This window comes from Mya arenaria, chromosome 2 (genome assembly GCF_026914265.1).
Source record: "Mya arenaria isolate MELC-2E11 chromosome 2, ASM2691426v1".
Classification (NCBI taxonomy): domain Eukaryota; kingdom Metazoa; phylum Mollusca; class Bivalvia; order Myida; family Myidae; genus Mya; species Mya arenaria.
In genome coordinates, this window is record NC_069123.1 from 25,112,881 (window position 1) to 25,137,440 (window position 24,560).

Here is a 24,560-nt window from a genome sequence, read left to right on the forward strand (position 1 = left end):
AGGACCACCATTTAACGTCTGAAGACGTTTAGTATTTTAGTGGTGTGGGGTGTACCAAAATAAATAAACACTTGAAAACTAAGTCATTTTTTTGTTTCAAATTTTTATTATGAAATCAACTATAACATTTTTTAACTAAAGCCAATGGACGGAGACTTTAAAAGCAAATGGAAATAAGCGGATAGAAAAGAAAAGGCCAAGCTAAAATCAACAGGTTTAAGTTACATTCTGTCAATATGACGTCATCTGTATGAGCCTTCAATTGGCTGGCCAGTTTTCTTTACAAGCGAGTCAGATCTTTGCATACATTTCTGAGTCTATCAACATAAACCATCGAAATAATGTTTTATAAACTCCTATAATGTAATAAACTTCCATAAAAGTCTGTGATCATTGCAACGGAAGTGTAACAAAGGTAAACTCAGTTGATTATTGCCATGACAACCGTTGCCAAGGTAACGATCGTTGTTATACAGGCTTGAATGCCGTTGTTGCCACTGTAGGCTGCTGTTGTAGTGATAGGCTCATCAGTGCAGCGCGCGCTTTGGCAACATCTTAAGGTGTCTGATTCCACACAAGGCCCGGGGGCACAGCCTGCAGTTACTGTGTTGTTAGCGATTAAAACCTTAAACGGCAAAAGAATAAACACGTGGGAACTTAAATTAATATTATTCAGGCGATGACACCCCTCCGCCAACCACATTTTCAAGATCAGTGTGTGTATACCACGTGATAAAATACGTCATACATGCTACGTTGGAATGCACCATTTTGCTTAAAACAAAGACTTAAATCAAAGATAACTTTTCTTTTACTTCACCATTTTAAATGAAACAAAGGGCAGTCTATGCCGCTTAAAGAGCCCAGCATTTGTTTTATTAACGAACATTGATAAGGTCATTAGTTTCATCAAATACTTCGACAAACCTGTTTCCAAAATAATGTTTTGACAGTGCTCCGTCAGACGGCCGTATTGTGAAAAGGTTTGTCGAAATGTTTAAAGAAACTGAACTCTCAATCAAACTCGGGAAAAGACCGAAGACAGTCCTTAAGCCTAAGTCACACATTCAGGATTTTTACTGCCGTCCTTGATAGGACCATTCCCGATTAAAATGTGTCAAAAGTCTGATCAAGATCCTGTGATTCGTGGCTGGAAATTCAAACTTTTATTAAAATTTGTAAAATTTTTTATTTAATCACGACAACATATTGTTCAGGAGGCGTCCCGATCCAGCCGTTTCCAGCAGAATTCGTCCCGATTATCCCGTTCTAAATCCGATTCTGATCCGATTTGTATCTTTGTCATGGTAAAAAACGACCGAATCTGTCACAACATAGTCACGATTGTAATCCGACTAGACAAAATCGGCTGAGTTTCCCGAATGTTACGGGACGCACCTAACTGTCGGGAGTGCTTGGCAGACCTCTCCAGACCATTCCCGATCCGTAGGACTCTGTTACGAACATATACGACTGCGTTCAGACAATGATAGGACATTCCAGATCATTGAGGATAGTAATCCGACTTTTTCGCTTTTCGTGTCGTAGCGCTGTCTGATCTCAAACGGGAGCCATAATCGGCACTGTGTGAACGCCACATTAAGCGGCGTAGACTGCGTTATGTTTCATTTAAAATGGTGAAGAAATAGTGAAGTTATCTTTGTTTGAAGTTGTTGTTTTTTCAAATCAAAATATTACCTTCCGACGTAACATCTATGGCGCAATTTATCACGTGGTATACACACACTGAATATGATAAATTAGAATCCAAAGTACATAAGGTCTGTTAAATTCTTATTACAACAGTCAATACTTAATTGTCTATTAATAGAGTCCGCCAAGTGACGTAATTGTTTTGAAACTTTACTTCTTCACACATTTGCAATAATGGTACCATTAGTGTTTACAGTGTATTTATAATTATTTTAGGTACTGTATTATTTTACAAAAGTGTAGGAAAATGCAGGGCCAAACTTCTCGATAATCATAATACTTACTTGACAACCATGACCTGAGGCTGATACTGAACATGTTCCGCTTACATTCTTGAGACAGCTCATGTCTGATTTTGTTCCATTGCAAGATCCTTTCGTACAATTGTATGGCACAAAAGCCTGAAACATCCATAAAAATCCATTATCATAAAGATTAAGGAGAATTATTTTTATCTAGCTTGTTCAATAGCGCATGTTCTGCACTGGTAAAAAATATTGTGTAAGCTATAAGACATATCAATCATATATGACAATTTAAAGGTACTGTAGTAAACAGATTTTTTATAATGTCGAATTTTTAAAAAATAGCATTTATCTCCTATCAAATGTTATCGTTATAACTTTTGAATACTTGAATGTGTTTTATTGGCAATTGTCGGGTTTTTTTCTTTCGATAATATAAATATAAAACTATCCTAAGAAGTTTGTAAAACTTACCAAGACGTTAATATTCAATTACTTTTTATAAAAATTATAATAAAAAGGATATTAGAAAATAATAAATAGAAAAAAAAGTATTCCGCACATATCTAAAACTTAAAAATGTCAACATTAAAATGAATGTTTTCATAAATTGAATGTTTTTTTTTATTATTGTTTTGAAAATTGTTGCGGGTAGTTGGAAGATGCTTGAAACAAAGTTATATATTTTTTGCTAGTATACTGAACCCGTAGTTTATTATTGTATTCCTAAACATAAACAAATGCATTTTATGCCCCTTTTAAATGATGATCTAAATGTTTTACCCCTGCGCCTGTCCCACCAGTTCCAGTACCGGCCCCACCAGTCCCAGTCCCAGTTCCGGTTCCAGTTCCAGCCCCGCCAGTCCCAGTTCCGGTTCCAGTTCCAGTTCCAGTTCCAGCCCCGCCAGTCCCAGTTCCAGTTCCAGTTCCAGCCCCGCCAGTCCCAGTTCCGGTTCCAGTTCCAGCACCACCAGTCCCAGTACCGCCCCCACCAGTTAAAGTTCCGGTTCCAGTTCCGGTTCCAGTTCCGGTTCCAGTTCCGGTTCCGGTTCCAGTTCCACTAATGGGTGAAGCTGCTGCTGATGATGGTACTGTTGGTGGTGGTGTTGTTGGTTTTGTTATTGCTGCTGCTGTAGGTGTTGATTGTGCACTTGTGGACACAGCGACAAACCCATATGTATAAATTATAACTGAAATGTAAATTGCATGAAAAGACCTTTAAAAGAAGTTTGAAAGTTTGCATTTTCATGTTTATTTTAAGCAACTCTTCAGCAATTTTATAATGAAACCACTGTAGCAATATGGTTTCCAAATGTATTCGTGTCTTACAATGTTTCATGCTTAATAGCTCTGGTACCAGAATATTATAGGCGTGACTTTTAGCATCACTATGTGAGTGCTTAATGTTTGGTCTTTTAAACGATCAAGTTCACAGGCCGATCGGGTGCGGTCTGCCGACTGAATCGTTAAGAAGACCAAAACATCTCAACACTATTTATGACTTAAAACTCAGCTTTTTTATTTTTAACGAATAAGTGTATTAGAAAGTTTTATTTTTCATAAAAATACTATCCATGTTCATCGACGTAAATAGGAAGGAACATCCATGTCAATGCCCAAATAAATATATCATTTGTTGCGGAAATAAACACAATCATTCTGTAAATCAAAAGTAAATCGTACATAATTATACAAATATTTACCTCCGAGAAAAGCGATCAATTTGTGAGACTCCATTCTTCTTTTTCTCCACAAGTACTTATAACAACTTTTTCGAAATAAATTGAAAATATCTGTTTAAAGTTTTCTCTTAAAAATTCCTCGATTTGCGTCTGCGAAATGCGGCTCATCTGCGCATGGCGGGAGTTTTATAGCATTACGTTGATATAATTGCCATGGTCACCTTATCAAACATACAAAACAACTAAACGTTGTAGCAGGCTAGCGTATCAATCTGCTCAAGATGATCAAGTGAATAAATAAGGACCGCCTCAATTTTCTCATGATTTTTTTTGTTATATTTCATTACAAGTAATAGTTCTACTAGTGTATCAAATATGTTTTCATATAATCCATTAATTTTAAAACTGATCAGTGATTCATGTTTATATTCGTTTACAGAAGCCGTCATGTTATACCATAGACTTATGTGTGTGTACACTGGAACCAGAGAAACGAACTGCAAACTATTATTTTTAAATCAATGATATTGCAATTTCAAATTCATATTTTTACTATATATATAGAAAGTATCATGGGCATATTTATGGGCGGATATGGCATTTTTGATATCCGACGGTAACTTGGAAATTATATATATATATATAGTAAGTAATTGTTAGGTTGTTTTTCTCTTTTACAATTGTTGTGTTTGCAATTTTGGTATTCTAAACGGGAGCAGGACTTTTCAACCCTAAGACATTTCAACCCAATCTCAAAACGAAGACGCTTCAACCCTTAGACTTTTCAACTCCTATTTTAAAGACTTTTCAACCCCTTGTTGAAATATTTTAATGGCCGTATTAAAGACTTTTCAACCCTTCTAAACGATTAAGTCGGCAGACCGGGCGCATCTTAGCTCACTTATTAAAACAAATAAAAATAAAAATGAAAAATTGGCGGTTATAACTTGCTAAATGGGTGTTTGGTTGACGACAGCCAATTTTATAAAATTTGGATACGTTGCATCATTGATTATATTCCACAAGATCGCCTGGACATTCACTGGACTATGAGATTCTGGCATTGATCCCTGGTTAAACAATGTGATCCAGTTCAAAGCCTGCAAAGATACATCATACTTTTCACAAAATATTTTAACTTAGGGAATTTAAGAGTGCTTCAGTCGAGCTATCAGGAACACTTACATACTTCTCACATAGATATTCGCTGATCACTTTTTCGACAAGCACCCTGTTGATGTAATTAATTGTGTAGTTTAATTGCTAATTTGAAGATTTTTAATGCACCGTTTATCAGAGAGAAGCTCTGTGGAAGAATTGAAGAAATTGGCTAAGGCATACTATGAAGACATTAAGGTGTCAAATAAGTAATGGACGAACAATAATTTCCTATCTGAAGAGCAACGCAAACATTGCTTAACATTATTTTAGAGTTTTAAGGATATTTATTTTTGAAGTTGCAAAATGAACATCACATCAGTGCAATTAATCAAAAACGGATACGATAAAATACACATTGGGGTGACTGGGTAGAACTTTGTAAAAGTTAACAACGTGATTAACGACATCCTTGTTAACTTTTAAAGATGCACTTTTACTCCCAATTAAGATGTACAATAATTAATACAATTGTTTTAATTTTTCGAAAAGGATGAACATTTATAGAAAACAATGGTGCTTAAGAAGGACACCGTGTTTAATTTGAAAGAAAGGTGCATCAAACAGTAATTCTACCTTATGAGACGATAGTTGATCACTGTATATCTTTTAGCACTCACCAGTCATTTAATATTTGCGCATTTTCGTCTATTAAATACACGGTTACAATCTTGTTTTCACTTATTTATATTTTCCCTAAAGCAGTATTTAGTAAGTAGTTAAAGGTTTATCACTCAAAATGTATGTTTGTTATACATGTACATGTATATGTATTGATTTTAAATAAGAGTGTCACTTTAAAGGTGTAATATTTGATGATGTTCTTTAATATATTTAAATATAAACAAGTACACATAAACCGCTGTATTAAGTCTTGTTAGAATTTACTCCAGTCCACAAATGTATACATTAAACTTCCAGAGGAGTAAACTTTTGAAAGTTAACAACGATGACGATTGCGACGGTGTTAACTTTAACAAAGCTTTGAACAAACAGCCCATTGATCTCTTGAAGAAGTGGCTATGTTTGATGAATTAGCGCAAAACTGATAAAATAAGAGCACTGCATAACATGGAAATTCGCCTGGACATGTATGATAACCATGTGCTTATCATAACATTTTACTTTAAAATTTTCCCCTTAACGATATATTAAATTCATATTTGATTCCTTTTCAAATAATGAGACTCTGACATTGATCCTTGATTAACAATATGATCCTGTTCAAAGCCTGTAAAGATAAATCATACTTTTCTAAAAAATATTTGAACTTAGGTACTTTTAAGTGCTTCGGTCGTACTATGCAGGAAAACATACTTCTCACCTAAATATTTGCTGATTATTTTTTCGAAAACCACCCTGTTGTTATTATAAAAGTAGCTTTAAAGCTGCACTCTCACAGATTGACCGTTTTGACTTATTATTGTTTTGTCTACGAATGAGCAAATGTTTGCACAAATGTCTGGAAATCAGTGATATTTCACTGTTGACAAAATATTAGATCGCAGTTTTTCACATTCTCGTTTGAGAATTGATGTTTTATGGCTAAAACGTTACGTACGTTTTAAGAAAAATGAGTTTTTTGGCAGTTTCCAAACAATAAAGATCTGTTCTCTTTTTTAGTTTTTATCTTATATGACTGAATTGCATTGATGCCAAACTCAGCTGTTTCTTAGACAAAAAAAGAAAAAGAAACGTCAAAACTTTCAATCTGTGAGAGTGCAGCTTTAAGCTCATACTGGGACCAATAAACAGGGACAAGAATCCAGCCAAGCTGTAAACGAATTACTTCTGACTCATCACTTTCTCACTCGACACTTCCTTATATTATTTTTATATTTTAAAACAAACATTCTTTATTTGCGGTAAATTGCCTTTCCTTATAAATATTCCTGTTGAACAGTTACCGGTTATCTATGTACAACGGGATGGTAGACTATTTCAAAGCTGACGTACATTCATTTTGGTAAATGAACAGTTAGTCAGTCAGGGTGAATCGGATTTAATCAGAGGTTTGGTCAATAGAAGAACTACAATCTTGAACACTTATCTGGTAAAATAATGATTAGTATTAGTATTTAGTATTTGCATTTACCAAATAAATGGGCCGAGTGTCTGCGGCCCACTTACTTTGATCAATCATTTATTATTTTGTAAAGTCACTGATATGGAAGCGTATAAACTGAAGATGTGATCACATAGACAAATCGTGTCGACTTGTTTTATGCTGATACAAACAAAGAAAAGAAAAAACAAACGATTTCGCTGCTGATAAAAATGCATCTACCGGTTTATAATAGCGCACTTCTCGACGTTTCTCAAAAAATCCCCCCCACACACAAAGAAGATGATCCGCTGTTTTGAAACACCAGGTATAGACATAGCCTTACCTTTCCGGAATTACCCCACATTCAAAGGAATTTCGATGTTGGATAGTTCTAATGACATACAATTCCACGGAGTATTTACATGTTAACTTATATGTGAACGACATTTTCGGTACATGTGTACAAAAATAAATGAAAACTTAAAAACCGAGGCGACTATTTCTTCAACACTTTATTATTAAAGCAACTAAAACAATTGATAAACTAAAGCCAATGGACGGAGACATTTAAAGCAAATGGAAATAAGCGGATAGAAAAGAAAAGGCCAAGTTAAAATCAACAGGTTTAAGTTACATTCTGTCAAAATGACGTCATATGTATAGACCTTCAATTGGCTGGCCAGTTTTCTTTACAAGCGAATCAGACCTTTGATAATTACATACATTTCTGAGTTTATATACATTTAATCGTCGAAATAATGTTTTATCAACTCCTATAATGTAATAAACTTCTATAAATGTCGCTGATCATTGCATCATTGCAGCGGAAGAAAAACAAAAGTGAACTCAGTTGATCATTGTCATGACAACCGTTGCCAGTGTAACGATTGTTGCTATGCAGGCTTGAATGCCGTTGCCATTGTTGTCCTTGTTGTCTGTGTTTGACTTGAACAGGCCACTTGAGCAGCTCGCGCTTTGGCAACATTTTAAGGTGGCCGTTTCAGTACAAGGTTTAGTGACACAGCCTGCAGTTACTGTATTGTTGTCGATTGAAACCTTTAAAGACAAAAGGAAAATGTGAAAGAACTTGAATTTTATATTCTTCAGGCGTTGACAACCTTCCACGAACCACATTTTCAATTTAATAAATATGAATCCAAAGTTTTGGACGTCTGTCAAATTCTTGTTACAACAGTCAATACTTAATTGTCTATTAATAGAGTCCGTGAAGTCACGTAATGGTTTTGAATCTCCACCACTTCTCCTCACAAATGCAATAACGGTGCCATTAGTATTTACAGTGTGTTTATATGTTAAGTACTATATTAAAAGGGGATAGGGAAATGCAGGACTACACATCTTAATATATACTTACTTGACAAAAATGGTCTGGGGCTGATATTGGACATGTTGTTTTTATATCATTTAGACAGCTACTGTCTGTTCCATTGCAAGTTCCTTCCGTACAAGTGGATGGCACAAACGCCTGAAATAAGTTTTTTTCGATTAATATTAAGTTGGGAAATTCAATGTTAAAACGGACCGTTTATCTCAGGAATCAACACAAGAAGAAAATGGCATTGTAGTAACTTGAACAGGACACTAGGGAAGCAAAGGGCACATGGGGAGCTTAATTAAATAATATGAATTCTACAGAGATTGTTGGAAATATTGTTCAGTTGAACTATTTTAGGACTTACTGCCAGATATGTAAATTTTGTTCATTATCGTCGGAGTAGCGTTTTAAAGAAGACAATTCATACAATGTATCATATATATATATTTCGATTTCTTGAATGTAAATGGGTGCAAACACCGAGCTCGAAGGCTGCTGGCAGTGTGGTGGAACAGGATGCAGCACCCTTATAAAACTGTACAGATAAAACCCAATATTTTCATATACTTGTTAGGCCATTTTTTTATTAATTGGTAAACGGATTTTTTGAAATAATGTTGGATGGGTGGTGCGAAAAAGGAAAAGAAAAAAAGGATTTCATACTCATACTAATTTTTGTACAATACATGTATTTTTCATAGTGTTTGTGACGAAACCCAAAACCAAAAGATCAAAATAACAACAAACAGAAAATACATGTTCATAGATTAATATGAATGACATTTGAAATGCTTGAAGTTTGTTTTGATTTCTATGCAACACAATGTCTGCAATGCCTCAATATTTTAATGAATACTATTGGTATGTTCAAATGCTCACTTTGTCATACCGTACATATATGTTTTAGCTTTATGTTCTCTCCTACCATTTTCAAATTCAAATTAAGGTAATCATTAAATAAACATTTAATACAATTCCACCTTAAAATAATATCACATTCAAAGTCAATATTATTACAAACTTTTAGTTTTAGTGTCACTTTTTGTTGATGTTTTTAAGCACTTCCTGAATGCAAGACTTTTCCTATTTGCAACACTATTTCCACATATCGGCCTTACAATGAATATGCCAGTGTTTCCTTATTGCTGGGTACTACTTGTAACGCCGCATATAAACGTGTTTTTTTCGTTTATGCGGTGATTTTCAACGCATAAAAACGGATTTTTTATGGGGCAAAAAGGCACACTTTCGCCGCATAAAAAGCAATTAAAACATATACTTGTACAATAGTGGTTGATAAAGTTTCATCAAGATCGGTCTTAGTTTTTTTATGTCCACTTAACCAAGCTTTGAACTGGACTTTTAGAGACGTAATTTTTGACAAAGATTTAGTAAGATCGGTATAAATGTGAACTAAACCAATTGATCTTTCTGCGAAAACGTTTGAAACGACGTTTAACCCGACTAAAGGATTGAATAAATGTTACGACAAAGCACAACACCGTCATTAGGGACATTCAGAAAACTGAATCGTCCTATGACGTAACATATATTCTTGCCTTATTGTCAGACTGACGGGCATGTACTCTTGACAATGCGCACTTTCAACATGTACGTGAAGTAAGCGACCATGCGTCCTAGCGGCCATGCGGCGTGAAGTTATCGGCCTAGTGGCGTGAAGTTATCGGCCTAGCGGCGTGAAGTTATCGGCCTAGCAAATTGAAGTTAGCGGCCTGGCGGCCCTAGCGCCGTGAAGTTGGCGGCCTAGCGGCCTAAAATTGAATCCTATTTCAAAGCATGTATACATGCATTCTCTCTTAAAAGAATGACATAGTAACTGTTTTTATGCACAAACTAACACATTGAAGCTATTATCAACATTTTTTTTTTCAAAAATGTCGATAAAGTTGTCAGCTATTTAAAAGCATTAAACATGCCTGTTCTTCGAAAACAATGATATATTTACTGTTTTATGCACAAATAATCACTCTTAAGCAACTAACTTTTTTTTCAAAATAGTCGATCAATCAGTTCAGCGGTCTAGCGGCCTTACATGCCTTTCCTTCTCTAAAAAAGACAAAGTTATGGTTTCTTTCACAAATCACCATCCTTTAACGAATGTCTGCATTTCGCCCAAAACTCGACCAAGCTGCCTAAAAAATCCATTATAGCGAATATCAGCATTTTTATTTTTTGTATTTAGTAAAATTGTTAAACCATAGATTTGTCATTGTTTTGGAAGAAAACGCATGTAAACATACCATTTTAGGCTGCTAGGCCGCTGGAGTGCTCGATCGACATTTTTAAAAAAAAGGTTTATAATTGCTTAAGAGTGATAATTTGGGCATAAACACAGAAAATATATAACAAAAATGGAAGAAGAGGCATGTTCACATGCTTTGAAAAGCTGGCTGTTTGTTCGACTTTTTAAAAAAAAAAATGTTGATAATCGCCTCAGAGTGATAGTGTGTGCTTTATACTCAGTTAATATTTCTTTGTTTTATAAGAAAATGGGATATCATTTTAGGCCGCCAGGCCGCTAGGCCCCCAACTACATACTTTCACCGTCACTTCAAACTGATAATAGGGTCATCCTGGACTTCTTTCTTTTATTGATTGTGTTTTAATGCACTAGTCATTTGAACACTCCAAGGGTTTATTTTCAACTTCCATTTCGGCTCAACTTGCCAACTTTTCCCATATTTTTTTTTAAAATGACAGTAATATGCAACGCCCTAATCTTAATCATCACAATAATCAACAACATCATCACAACCACCATCATCACCACAATCACAACCACTACCACCATCATCATCCTCAAAATCATCATTATCATCATCATCATCATCATCATCATCATCATCATCATCATCATCATCATCATCATCATCATCATATTCATCATCATATTCATCATATTCATCATATTCATCATCATCACAACCACCATCATCATCTCCACAATCACAACCACCACCATCATCTCTACAATCACAACCACCACCATCATTATCATCCCCACCACCATCATTATTACCAAAGCCAGCATCATCATCATCATAACTATCGTAATTATTATCATCATCATCATCTTGATCATCATCATCATCATCATCATCATCATCACCACCATCATCATCTCCACAATCACAACCACCACCATCATCTCTACAATCACAACCACCACCATCATTATCATCCCCACCACCATCATTATTACCAAAGCCAGCATCACCATCATCATAACTATCATAATTATTATCATCATCACCTTGATCATCATCATCATCATCATCATCATCATCATCATCGTTTTTGTTGAAATATTTTTTAGCTTTAAAATTAATAATTAGGTTAATCCTCTTTATGTGGCAAAAAGGCACAGTTGCACCCCATATAAGCAATTTCAGCTTTATGCGTTGAGCGTCGCCGCATAAACGTTTATGCGTTGAAAATCACCTCATAAACGAAAAAAAAACAAACACGTTTATGCGGCGATGCCGCTATGCGGCGTTTCAACTTCTTCTTCTCAACAGAAAAAGCACACTGTAGCAAATTTCACTGACTCAATATTTTTTTTAATGGAATAAGGAAATGTAAATAATAATAATGATTTTATATTCACTAATGCATTCTTTGAAGTTAAGATATTTCTCTGCAGATTTAACAAAATTTAAGTTACCCAAGATTTTGATTACTTGAATAGTAGTCTCCATATACTTTGCTTAACAATTAATGCCCCCTTGGACAAACACAGGACAATATATGTTATCAATTACTCTGGATTATATGTGATTTGTTACCATTGATACAGACATCAGCCTTGAAGTCAGTTATTACCAAAAAAAATGTTTAAATGCAGATGGTATGATGAAAATGAGAAACATTTTTTTTTTGTATGTACTCAGCTTATTGAGGCCGCCATTTTGAAAACAATTTTTAAAACTGCATCCCTATATTGCAAAGGAACAGGCAACAGGTTTTACATCATTTCATGTGCGCAGAAAAAAAAACGATTTTCTTTTTTCAATATTTTAATAAAAAAAAAAATTACCCCCCAGAAAGTGGAGTTTTCGAAAAAATTGGGCGGCGGATCCGTTAACCAATTTATTAAAAAAAAAGGCCTTATACTAGTATTTGAACAGGGGGACACTTCTCTATTGGACTGCAAACGTTCACAAAAGCTTTAAAGTATTATTAAACTAAACTGAATTAAACTTAAAACATATATGAACAGAACTAAAAATGTTCTGTTTGGGGAAACTTATATAAATGCATACACTATTTCGTTATTAGTATTAAACAACGTTACATAAGACATTTAAAACAGTCAATTGTTGTACGGCGACCCGGGTTTTACATTAAGCCGTTCTCATTACTGTTGCTTTTATATAAAAAAGATAAATAATTTGTAAACTTACAGTAGTGATTGCGCTAGGACTGGCAGTAGTATTAGCACCAGAAGTGACAGACGATGAACCTGCACCTGCGCCTGAAGTTGTTTTAGCCGAAGCTGATAATGATGCTACTGGAGAACTTGATACTGTTGTGTTTGCAGTCGTTGCATCGGCCGCTGTGGTTGTTGATGGATCTGCCTGGACGAGCAAAGCAGACCCACACACTATAACTGGAATTAGAATATCCGTGTTATAGTCGTCTTTGACTGTGTTTAAGGGTTATCAGTATGTGTCTGGTGCCAGAGACTTTTCGATTCGGTGCATGCTACTGGACTGTGTGTCACCATGCAAAGTCTTTTTAATATCTACGGTACTTTCCATTATTTTCATTGAGCTTTTAAGGACTGGCGTATTATGGGATGTAGCAACTTGTTATATAGTTAATACTCATATTTATTTTGAGAACTAGAATAAATGCAAGTAAACCTTGTAAAACATCAAACATATTCCTCGGATTTTAGATGCATGTTCATACACCGAACGATACGTGATACAGGTCGTCAGAAAAGCGTCCTATCGTAATATTCCTTTTATATGTCAGTTTTTGTATACCACCTGATAAATTACGTCATATATGCATGGAAGGCAAAATTGTCTCCGTGGCCCAGTGGTAAAGGCATCCGCGTTCGGAGCGGGAGGTCGTGGGTTCGATCCCTGGCCGCGTCATACCAAATGACGTTAAAAGTTGGTACAAGTAGCTCCCTTGCCGGGCGCTTGGCACTTAAAGGGTATTGCTTGGAAAAGTGGTGTACTTAGAACTGGTTTTTACCCAGGAAAGTTGTACCCCGTGTATCCCCGTATACATACATACAGCAACACATGCTAACATTCAGATACGGGTTTGAAAAAGTCAGTTGCGTGCCACGGGCGTCTGGCTGATTGTTTGTGTCTAGCATGTTGATTAATATATATCATTTGGGTACATATATGAGGTAAACAACACATCTGAGATATTTAATGTCTCTGATAACCAAAATGCTATTGATCAACATTTAAGACACAAACAATGAGCCAGACGCCTGGGTAGCGTGATACGGATTTTCAATACGGCGTGCTGTATTTTCACTGTTGGATGGAAAAGGAAACTGGAAGGCATATGATAAAACATGGAACCGCATTCAGTCAAATTTAAAACGATGAAATACCTTTTTTTTCACTAAAAATATTTTATTAGAATTTTATTTTAATAAGAATCTAATGCTCGTTCTATAATAACAGTTCGAGTCAAATAATAAAACATTTATCTCGAACAATAGTCATTTAAATTAGTTATTTAATTATTTAAATTATTTAAGCCGTTAAACCTAAACATCTATGTTGTACGAATCTACGATAATCTTAGGAATTGCAAATAAAACAAATACATTATTATATACCTCCAAGAAAAGTAAACACTTTTTGTGGCTGCATTCTTTGTTCTGTTCAAGTCCTCGTAATAACGTTTGAATTTATCTACTTTTAAAGTTTTCCGTCAAAAATACCGTTGATTTGTGTCCGTTATATGCGACACAAATGCGGATTGCGGGGATTTTTATAGTATTCTGCCGATATCATTGCCATGGTCACCTTATCAAGCATGCAAAACAACTACTCGTTGTATCAGGTCAGCGTACCACTTGCTAATGATCATCAGGCGAAAAAATATTGAGAATTGAGTACTGAGTAGTACACGGCCTCTAAACGCCAGCTCCACCACTTTACGGTGGTACAAAGAAAAAGAGCTGTCGACACTTCCGTGGTGGAGCTGTGCCCTATGTTTACATGAACAAACGTGAGTATGATTTATATATTATTTGATAATTTCATTTAACGAACATATTTCGAAAATCGGAGAATGTGGTACCGTGTAAGAACACTTCTACTGTAGGCTGGTTACTATTTCGTTTCAATATTGTGCAAACTGTGGTGCCAGGAGCTTTTCTCCAGAATCAGATTTGTGCATATTTTGAGATCTGATTGCATAGCAAGTACATTTTGGTGCTTACACACCCCGTAAGAACATTCTCACGCATGCAAACAGAACTGTTTTGTATAGTACCTATGCCGGGACACAACAAAACTGATAAGCACTTCGGAAAAAGGAAATATGCACTTATTTATAAAAGTGGTGGCGCTGTTGCCCTAGTGGTGGCGCTATCGAGTATGTTTTGCGCTTGAAGTAATATAAAAAGTAAACGCTTTTGGAATTAATACAACAGTTGCTATGTTTATCATTCATTGAACATTATGCTGGTAATGCATTCTACCTGCGGAAACAAAACTCTACGCGAACTACCTTAACCTTACTGAAAACTATTTCGAAAACAAATGGCTAGGTGCTGTTAATTTTACAATATAACTATAAGTATCTATCATGTGTGTCCGGTTATGAGAGAGATATTCTTGCATACCGGACGTGTGTTTCCGGTCATTTGACCAATGCTGGGAAAACGCATCTAACACCACCATGTAAGATGAGTTATGCGCAACAACGCGCTACTTCTTATTTCTTTTATTGTATGGTTTATGAAAATTACATTATTTCATTTCAATAAAGCGCAATCAATTATATAAGTATGCAATTAATTAAAATAGATAATGAATAATCGTAAACACGCGATTTAAATAGTTACTATTTGACATCAATAGTGATTTAAAAGTACTGCGCTTTATGACGTCAGTAAACAACGTTTCACGCGCTTTTTGGTAAAATGTACAAAAGTGCGTTTTCAACCTCAATTCTTCTACAAATTGATAATTTTAGATATGCAAGAAAATTCAATCATGTTTTTCCGGTCCGGATCGAAAAATCCGTCCTTCGGCCACGCTGCGTGGCCGGTAACTCTGCAAACCTCGTTACCGGCTTACGCGCGTGCACTCGGGTCGGATTTTTCTATCCGTACCGGACACACATGATAGATACAATGTATACAACAGTTGCTATGTTTATCTTTCATTGAACATTATGCTGGTAATGCATACTACTTGCGGAAACAAAACTCTACGCGAATTACCCAAACCTTACTGAAAACAATTTCGAAAACATATGGCTAGGTGCTGTTAATATTACAATATAACTATAAGCAAAAGCGTTTACTTTTATATTACTTCAAGCCCAAAACATACTCGATAGCGCCAACACTAGGGCAACAGCGCCACCACTTTTATAAATTTGTGCATTTTTTCTTTTCAAGGAGTGCTTATCAGTTTTGTTGTGTTCCGGCATAGGTACTACACATAACAGTTATGTTTGCATGCGTGAGAATGTTCTTACGGGGTGTGTGAGCACCAAAATGTACTTGCTATGCAATCAGATCTCAAAATATGCACAAGTCCGATTCGGGAGAAAAGCTCCTGGCACCACAGTTTGCACAATATTGAAACGAAATAGTAACCAGCCTACAGTAGAAGTGTTCTTACACGGTACCACATTCTCCGATTTTCGAAATATGTCCGTTAAATGAAATTATCAAATAATATGTAAATCATACTCACGTTTGTTCATGTAAACATAGGGCACAACTTCACCACGGAAGTGTCGGCAGCTCTTTTACTTTGCACCACCGTAAAGTGGTGGAGCTGGCGTTTAGAGGCCGTGTAGTAGTGTCTGATGATAATTTAGAAATTTTATCTTCTACTTTATACTATCACTACCACCACTACTACTACTACTTCTAGGGGCGTAACCCTTTGACTTGCGCCGTTCCCTCATTTAAAATGCATTTAGTTTAAAATGTTGGTAATGGTTTGTGGAGTATTCCACAAGAACATTTTAACAATTTCCTGTCCGAAATGGTGATTTTGGGGCGCGTTTTATTACTTTTCTGTCCAATATTGAAATAAAAACCAAACTTGGACCCGCTAGTGAATACTCATTCTACTTTCACTTTTACCACCAGAAGAACACATATAGTCTATGAAATCTCTTTTAGTTTGAATCGCTCATTCATGTTACCATACGCTTTTATTGAAACCAGAAGGCTCACAAGCTATGCAATATTGGCACAACGCAATACTCAAATTTCAGCTTTTCTCTATTTTATTCAAATTCAAATTATTCTCTCTTTTCTCTTTGAATAAACAATGCTATGAATGAAATGAAACACTTTGGAGGTATGTTAAAAACAGCATATTAATGTGGCAAATAGGTCTATAAATTATATATATATGACGCCAAACATATATACTAGTATTCAAATATAAATTGCCTAACAATAACATTTAATTTGTCAAGATTCAACATCAAATTTATCCACACTCTGATCTCCCGCCGGTTCATGAGTCCCCAGCCCCTACACCCTGTAACGGACGTCAACATAAGGCTCCACTTTATTGTCACGTGGCGTACTGATTGGCGTCTTCACCGTCGATCTGTAGGAAGGGGGCCGTGACGTCACGTCGCGTCTCTGGAAATGATTTAACGAAAAATAAATAGTTCTTGATCGACGAGACACTTCATATTAATGAGCTTATGCCAACATGTATATACCATTTAGATAGAAAACCACTTTAAATGGTTATCTGTTCATCTTTTACGACACTTGAATCCTTGAAATTCAAATACAATTTGATTTTGAAAAAAATAACTAGGGCCAACATAAAACTGCCGATATCAAATCGCAGATTACATTTCATGTGTTTTCATCATCTTTTGAGTTCGTATACCGTATTCAAGTTGTATTTTGTGTTTGACGTGTTTGGCGTCATGTTCTTGAGCTTGTTGCACGTCGCACAGAGGGCTAATGACGTCACAAGGGCCACGAGAGACGCAAAACCCGCAACTCCCAAGGCGATGTAAGACAGCTCTCGCGCATGCGCATCGTCTTGGTCTGAACATCCGGAGGATGTGGGGGCAGTGTAAATGTATGGTATTTGATACAGTTTCAATTATAGACATATATCCTCGACTAACCATGATTCGCGGATGTAAGGAATAAATAAAAAATAATAAAGTTGAGCAAAACAAAGAAATAATTTAATTACTTTTGTCAGACATGCCATTTATTTATCCATATTTCCACAAGTATTTAAGAACAAACGGTCAAAAGTTCACGTAAATAATGTCAACAGAGTACAGACACTGAAACAAGGCCGCCATCATGATTCTAGTACCTTGATTCGCGAGCTCTGACGTAATCCAGGTCAGCACGTTTTAATTAGGCCAACACTATTTTGATCAATTGTTTTTTGAGAAAAACAGTCAAACATATCTTTAAAAATGGTAATTTCAAAATTTCAACTTGTAATAAAAGATTTACAGTATTTTGTAAACATAAAACATTAAATCATGTCAAATTACTCGTAGTGGGGGAAAGTATAATTTAACCCAAAGACAAAACTGTCTCTTTAAGTGTATTTTCAGGAACACTGAACATTCTAGATGACTTAAGGACATAAGTGCCTTCCTCTCTGATCGTTTTGTACATAAGCATGTTTAAGGGCAGTTGGAAATAAATTATGTACTGCTTTATCACTGCTTAGGGATGCACCTAAAACAGAAATTAACACTCACTAATTTCTTTATTTTGACACTAAGACTATGGGTCATGAAAACACATATTATAAGTTTGCTTTGCCTTCCTACAAGAATTTAGGTCACGTGACCGTCATTGATAAAATCTATACAAAGCAGACGAAATAACCAGCGAATTTTTAAGGATGTTATGTGGCAAATATGGTTGGTTTCTATGGCAATTAATTTGGGATTAGTAAAACTATGTTGTTTGCAGTGTTAACCATTGTTTCAAGTGAATTTATCTGTTTTAAAGACATTCTTTCGCGAGTTGGAAAGCATCTACTCTTGTAAATAGTTCGTAGTAAAAATGACGTCATAGCTTTGCAGATACGTGCATTTCACGTGATAACCAGGTAAAAACAAAGATGGCCGCGAATCAAGGTTGGTCGCGATTTAAGGGACTAGGACGATATATCATAAATTTCAAATAATTTAAGATATGACAAAGTCGAGAAAGGCTTTTTTCTCGTTTTATATCGATATACAGACCAGCGTTAGAGGTTATCTTTGCTTCACATGGAGTACGAAATTTGAGTCAATGTCTCCAATCGATTTCGGAATTACAAAACATGGTCTATCAGTTTAGAAATATTGAGTATGGAATTATGCATGGAGCTTATCAGTAGTGTGCAAGACCAGGGTATTACCTGAGCTAGACGAAGATCCTGCGTCTTCACTAGAAGTTGTGACAGTCTGCACCTACAAATAAACTATTTTGTTAGTGAAAAACTTACGGTCGCCCAGTGGGACACCTGTCGTATGATTGTTATGACAATTTAAAGAAGTATTAAACATCATTCCTTTATTTTTTAAACAATTTGTGGCATTGGCCACGTAGGACCCAGCTAGTTTGAATGAGTAAATTTCAACCTTGAAATAAAGTTCTTGATACCTACGATCTTGATAAAACAGTCCCTGTGAGTGCAATACATTTGCAATACAAGTATTCAAGTTCACATGTGCATTTCAAAAGACGTACGGAGTCCACACATCCAAGTACGGCGACGGCTCTACCCAACGTCAGTCCGGCGTACGAAGCTGGTGACGTACACGTAACGTCAATATTCACGTCTGTAATGAAAGCCCAGTTAAAAACAATATTTTGAAATAAAGCTTATAGGATTTTATATTTTCACTTAGTAAAGTTTTTTCTTACAGAATAAAATGTGGAAAAAAATATTAAATCATTAAGTGGTATCTTGGCCCACCTATTATCCAAACAGTCAGGGTTTCAATACCTGTAAACGTCAGGCAGCTTCTGTGAGCGGACGACTTAAGTAACGATTTACTGAACGTAATTTGGAATAAATTTTGTTTTCCTGATGAAGCAAAAAAAACAGTAAAGATCTCCTCACCCGTGTATAAAGACCACGTGGCCAGCCACGCAAGGTCGCACGTACAAAGCCAGGCGTTGGTTCCCAGTTCGATACTCGTCAAAGATTTAAGCGACTGGAATAAGCCTTCCGGAAGTGACGTCAGCGAGTTGCCCGATAAATCAAGCGTTTCAAGGTATTCGAGTCCGGTAAAAGTGTCCGCTGCCATACTTGAAATTCCAGAGGAACTCAAGTCAATCTCTTCAAGCGTCTGGATGCCCGAAAACAAACCGGAAGGAATGTTGGTGTCCAGGAAGTCCGCACGGATGATCAGACGCTTGAGGTTGGAAAGACCGGAAAAACTGTCTGACGTCAGAGGGCCAATTATGCCGCCATCAACGGTGAGCTCTTCAAGCGAAGTCAGATTGGACAGCATGAAGCTGGAAATACCTGAAACCACAGTTTCTGAAAGTGAAGTAGTAGTAGTAGTAGTAGTAGTAGTAGTAGTAGTAGTAGTAGTAGTAGTAGTAGTAGTAGTAGTAGTAGTAGTAGTAGTTAGTAGTAGTAGTAGTAGTTTAGTAGTAGTAGTAGCAGTAGCAGTAGCAGCAGCAGCAGCAGCAGCAGCAGCAGCAGTAGCAGTAGGAGTCTGGGGCAGAACAATTAATTGACGTTAGAGGTTGCGCACTTAGGGTAGTAGGAGTAAAAGAAGTAGCAATTGCAGTAATATTTAAACATTAGCAGTAACATTAACATCAGAACAAGCAACAATAGAAGCAGCAGAAGGAAACTAGCAGAAGGAAACTAGCAGAAGTAATTGCGATCTGATATGGATTAATGCATACTGTCAGATAATGCACAAATGTTGTCGTGAAACTGGTGTACAATTAAATGTAGTTTTTAGTTTAATTTAATCCTCAGTTCGATATCTTTATGGCAGCGTATATCAGAAAGAAGCGCTGCGTAAGAAATGGAGCAAGTGGGCCATGGTATACTATGGAGACATTCAGGTGTCAAATAAGTAATATCCGAACAATAATTTCCTATCTAAAGAGCAACGCAAACATTTCTTAAATACCATTTTAGAGTTTAAAGGATATTAGTTGTTCAAGTTACAAAATGAGCATCGCATGCTGTGCAATCGATCAACTACTGATACGATATGCAAACATTGTTATCTTGAAAAAGTGGCTGTGTTTGATGAATTAGTGCAAAATTGCAAAATAAGAACACTCCATAAGATAGAAATTCGCCCCGACATTTATAGTTACCATGTGTTTATCATAACATTTTACTTCAAAGTATTCCCCTTTACGATAAATTAGATTTATATTTGATGCCTTATCAAACTAAGGGAACCTGACATTGATCCCTTGTTAAACAATGTGATCCTGTTCAAAGCCTGCAAAGATATATCATATTTTACGAAAACCTATTTTAAGGGGCATTTTTAGAGTGCTTCGGTCGAGGTGTACAGGATAACGTTCATACTTCTCACCTAGATAGTTGCTGATTATTTTTTTTTCGACAAGCACCCTGTTGATGTTATAAATATATCATCAGCTCAAACTAGGACCAATAAAGAAGGACAAGTACGTAGTATGCGGCAGTCTTGTCCCCGAAGCTCAAATGTCCATAAAACTGTAAGCAAATCACTTCCTCAACAATCTCTGATGTTTGTTTTTATGTTTTACTACAAAACATCCCAAATTTGGGGGAAATTTCCGTTCCTTATAAAAGTAGTCCTGTTAAAGCTGCACTCTCACATATTTATCGTTTTGGCAACTTTTTAGTTCTTGTTTTTTAATGAGCCAATTTTTGCGAAAAATGTCTGAAAACCAGTAATATAAGACCGCTGAAAAGAGATCAGATCATATTTACGTTGGAAAGTTGATGTTTTATGGCTAAGAGCGTGATAAACGCTTTAAGAAAAATGCATTTTTTTGGCATTTTACCAAACAATTGAAATCTGTTCCATTGTAAGTTAATATCTAACATGACTGAATTGAAGGTATTGATGCCTAAATCAGCCGATTCTGAGACAAAAAGATTAAAAAGTATCAATCCTTACACCCTGTGAGTGCAGCTTTAAACAGTAACCAAAGACCACAATTTCGCGTAATATTTTGTCAACGGGAGTGATTACTACAAGTTGTAATAACTTGTTTCACACTCGTTGTGAAGTAAATTAGCTAGTTAAAAGTAACCGGTTATCCATGTACAAACAACTCGAATGGGATGGTAATTTTCAAATGACGTACATTCATTTTTGGTGAATCAGCCGACAGTCGTTTTATAGGGTGAATCTGGCGAATCAGGTAGTTTAAACATAGGCTGGCCGGGTCAGTAGACAAAATATAATATTTAACACTAAGCTGGTTTAGTGGTCAACATTTTATTTCGTCCAACGAGTACAATAAATTGTAGACCACTAAAAAGTTTAAGATTATTAGCATTTCCTAACACAAAATAAATATTTATTTCTATGAAGTACATAGTAACAACCTTTAACCGTTACTAAATGATGATGAGCATTTGCATTTACGAAATAAATGAATATGCCGATTGCTTGTGAAACTCCAGGCACATTTTTTTTTTAAATTGCATATTAAACTTATTATTTCAATGTTTCGCTTTGATATTATATACTAGTATACTAGTATACACGAGTCAATGGTATGGTATATATACTGATCATGTGAGCATATAGACACATCTTGACAACTTGTTTTATGCTGACTTGACGAGGCATAACACGACAAACTATCAAAAGTATGTCGATTTGTTTACTAATTGAATGGGTATTCCTATTGTTTTTCAACAAAAATGGATTAATTCACTTTGTCGACTTGACCATTTAAACAATGTCGACATAATGTTTTACTCAATGTGTCGACACAAATGAAGACAGCATACGCTTTAGAGGGACAAGCAAAATTATACATTAACTTAAAGACGCACTCTTACTCACAAATAAAATTTACCACAATTAAAACAATTGTTTTCATTTACCAAAAAGGATGAATAAATGTCGAAAACAATGGTTCTTATGACGGATACCAAGTTAAATTTGAAAGAAAGGTGCAGAAAACAAGGTATTTCTACCTTACGACACGATAGAAGATCACAGTAAATCTTTTAGCATTCACCTCATTTAATATTTTTGCATTTCAGCTATATAATACACGGTTACAAGATTGTTATCAGTAATTAATATTTTCCATAAATGCATTATTTAGTAAGTAATTAAAGGTTTATCACTCAAAATTTGTTTGTTATTCATGTGTATGTATTGATTTTGAATAAAAGTGTCACTTTAATCTTCTGTTTTAAAAGTAGAACATTTTGAGGATAAAGTCTTCATTGAACTATCTCACTCTTTCGGTAATCAAAATGTTGAGCAGCAGAATACTGTTTTCAAGGTCAAACTTTATCTTTAGTTCACATTTCGAAATGTATAAAAAAACGATAATGATACACAATTGCCACGTACCATTTTGAACATAGCAGCTTTCGAATGTCAACTTTTCGATATAGCTTAGAGCGATGGTGAATACATTGTCAGAGAGCTGAATGTTTTCAAGGTCGCATTTGAACGTAAGCTCCGCCGTCACTCCTCTACTAATATTTTTGTTGTTGTCGATCCCAGAAAAAGCCTGAAAGAGAACAACGATAAACATAAACAATAAACATTTTGAGACTAGCTTGTATTTAAAGAAAAGAAGGTGAGTAACAACGAAAAGACACGTTGAAATATATAATCAGGCAAAAAAAAACGCGCACAGCGAATATCTTGTTCTTCCGAGCCAATCGTAACAACTCGGCCATCTCCGGCAAGCTCCGAGATGGTCATTTTTGTTGGATAATGACCGAGGTGTTACGATTGCATCCGAGCTTGCCGGAGATCGACGAATATTTCACGATTGGTCGTTGACAGTGCAGCGTATGAAGCTGGGGGTAATATTTTCCCTTTAATATTGTTGAAGTTAATTTCAATGTTTAAACTGTCATTGAGTTTAAAAATGGAAGAGCAAAAACTGCATATCATCAAACTAAATAAGCGTACATGAGTTATCGAGTAGTTGACAATGACGGTGTTTTCGATTTACCTTTCGTTCTCCAATAACAGTATACATTTAGTATTTTTTTTTATTAATTAATCAGCTCATGCGAATATGATTTTGCTCATTCGCCCGTTCATTCTTTTTGTTCGTTCATTTACTCGTTCAATAAATTACTGTATTTGTTTGTTTGTACCGTCATTAATTCATGTACGATCTAACTGACCCGAAAACACGGAAAAATGTTCGGGTATGAAGGAGTCAGGCTTAAGGAAGGAATAAGGAGCTTAGAGATTTGCTATTGTTTCCAAATGTATTCATATCCACTTCAAGGTTTTGTTTTACTGTTTTAGCGGCAATATCCAGCTATTCAAAACTGTACAATATATAGTCTGAAATTGAAAACTCTAAACCTGAAATCAGTATTACATCTGAACTTAGTTGAACTACACTCTCTGACGAAACACTGTATAATAGATTATATCTAATTTGACAGTTTTGTGAGTTTTTTATGTTTATATATGAATTTTATATGCATGTATATGAGTGTGTTATTTTCTTTTATAATCTTAGCTAATAACTAACCAGTGAGGGTATTGTCCCATCCACTTTTTCCACCGTAATGGAAATCACGTCCCCGGGGCCGAAATCCTTTTCAATCAGGGGTGGTTCCCAGTTCCTAAAGTCACACGTCGCCTTGTTATTTCCCTTTTCTGAGAACGTACATCCCGTCGGAGCGTACGCCGCTAACGCGCCGCGCGAAATGAGCAACGTCACGCAGACGTATGCGTAGATGAGCTTTAAATTCATTATTATATCCAGTTTTGGTGTTTATTTATATGAATGTCTTTATGTTGCGCTACTTAATTTTGAACGTGTCGTAACGTATCCTTATTAAGAGTATAATTGATTCTAAAGTATTCGTTTGGTTTCGTTTTATATTTTTTGTCAAATCTCGTTTTTTTTCAGAGTGAAAATGGAGACTTTCGTCCGGATACAATGTTCGAGCTAGGAAAGTGACTTACATTTTTTTGTGATTTCGACCATTTGAAAA

The 24,560-nt window shown here is 35.7% G+C and overlaps 3 protein-coding genes across 3 annotated transcripts; all 3 read right to left on the bottom strand.

Annotated features, from left to right (window-relative positions):
• Window positions 1–95: 95 nt before the first annotated feature.
• Window positions 96–3,789, bottom strand: LOC128225216 (putative per-hexamer repeat protein 5). The gene is made up of 4 exons (XM_052935304.1): window positions 3,662–3,789; window positions 2,742–3,148; window positions 1,998–2,114; window positions 96–625 (listed from the first exon to the last, which is right to left on the bottom strand). The coding sequence occupies exons 1-4, from the start codon at window positions 3,693–3,695 to the stop codon at window positions 422–424; spliced, it is 762 nt and encodes a 253-aa protein (XP_052791264.1). The 5' UTR covers window positions 3,696–3,789; the 3' UTR covers window positions 96–421.
• Window positions 3,790–7,342: 3,553 nt separating this feature from the next.
• LOC128241462 (uncharacterized) lies at window positions 7,343–14,136 on the bottom strand. Its single transcript, XM_052958397.1, has 4 exons — window positions 14,018–14,136; window positions 12,606–12,811; window positions 8,221–8,331; window positions 7,343–7,901 (listed from the first exon to the last, which is right to left on the bottom strand). The coding sequence occupies exons 1-4, from the start codon at window positions 14,049–14,051 to the stop codon at window positions 7,692–7,694; spliced, it is 561 nt and encodes a 186-aa protein (XP_052814357.1). The 5' UTR covers window positions 14,052–14,136; the 3' UTR covers window positions 7,343–7,691.
• A 2,776-nt stretch (window positions 14,137–16,912) lies between these two features.
• On the bottom strand, window positions 16,913–24,316 carry LOC128213926 (slit homolog 1 protein-like). The gene is made up of 7 exons (XM_052920045.1): window positions 24,092–24,316; window positions 22,939–23,101; window positions 19,491–19,898; window positions 19,115–19,206; window positions 18,783–18,834; window positions 17,286–17,449; window positions 16,913–17,026 (listed from the first exon to the last, which is right to left on the bottom strand). Exons 1-7 carry the CDS (start codon window positions 24,314–24,316, stop codon window positions 16,913–16,915), a joined length of 1,218 nt encoding a protein of 405 aa, XP_052776005.1.
• Window positions 24,317–24,560: the final 244 nt, after the last annotated feature.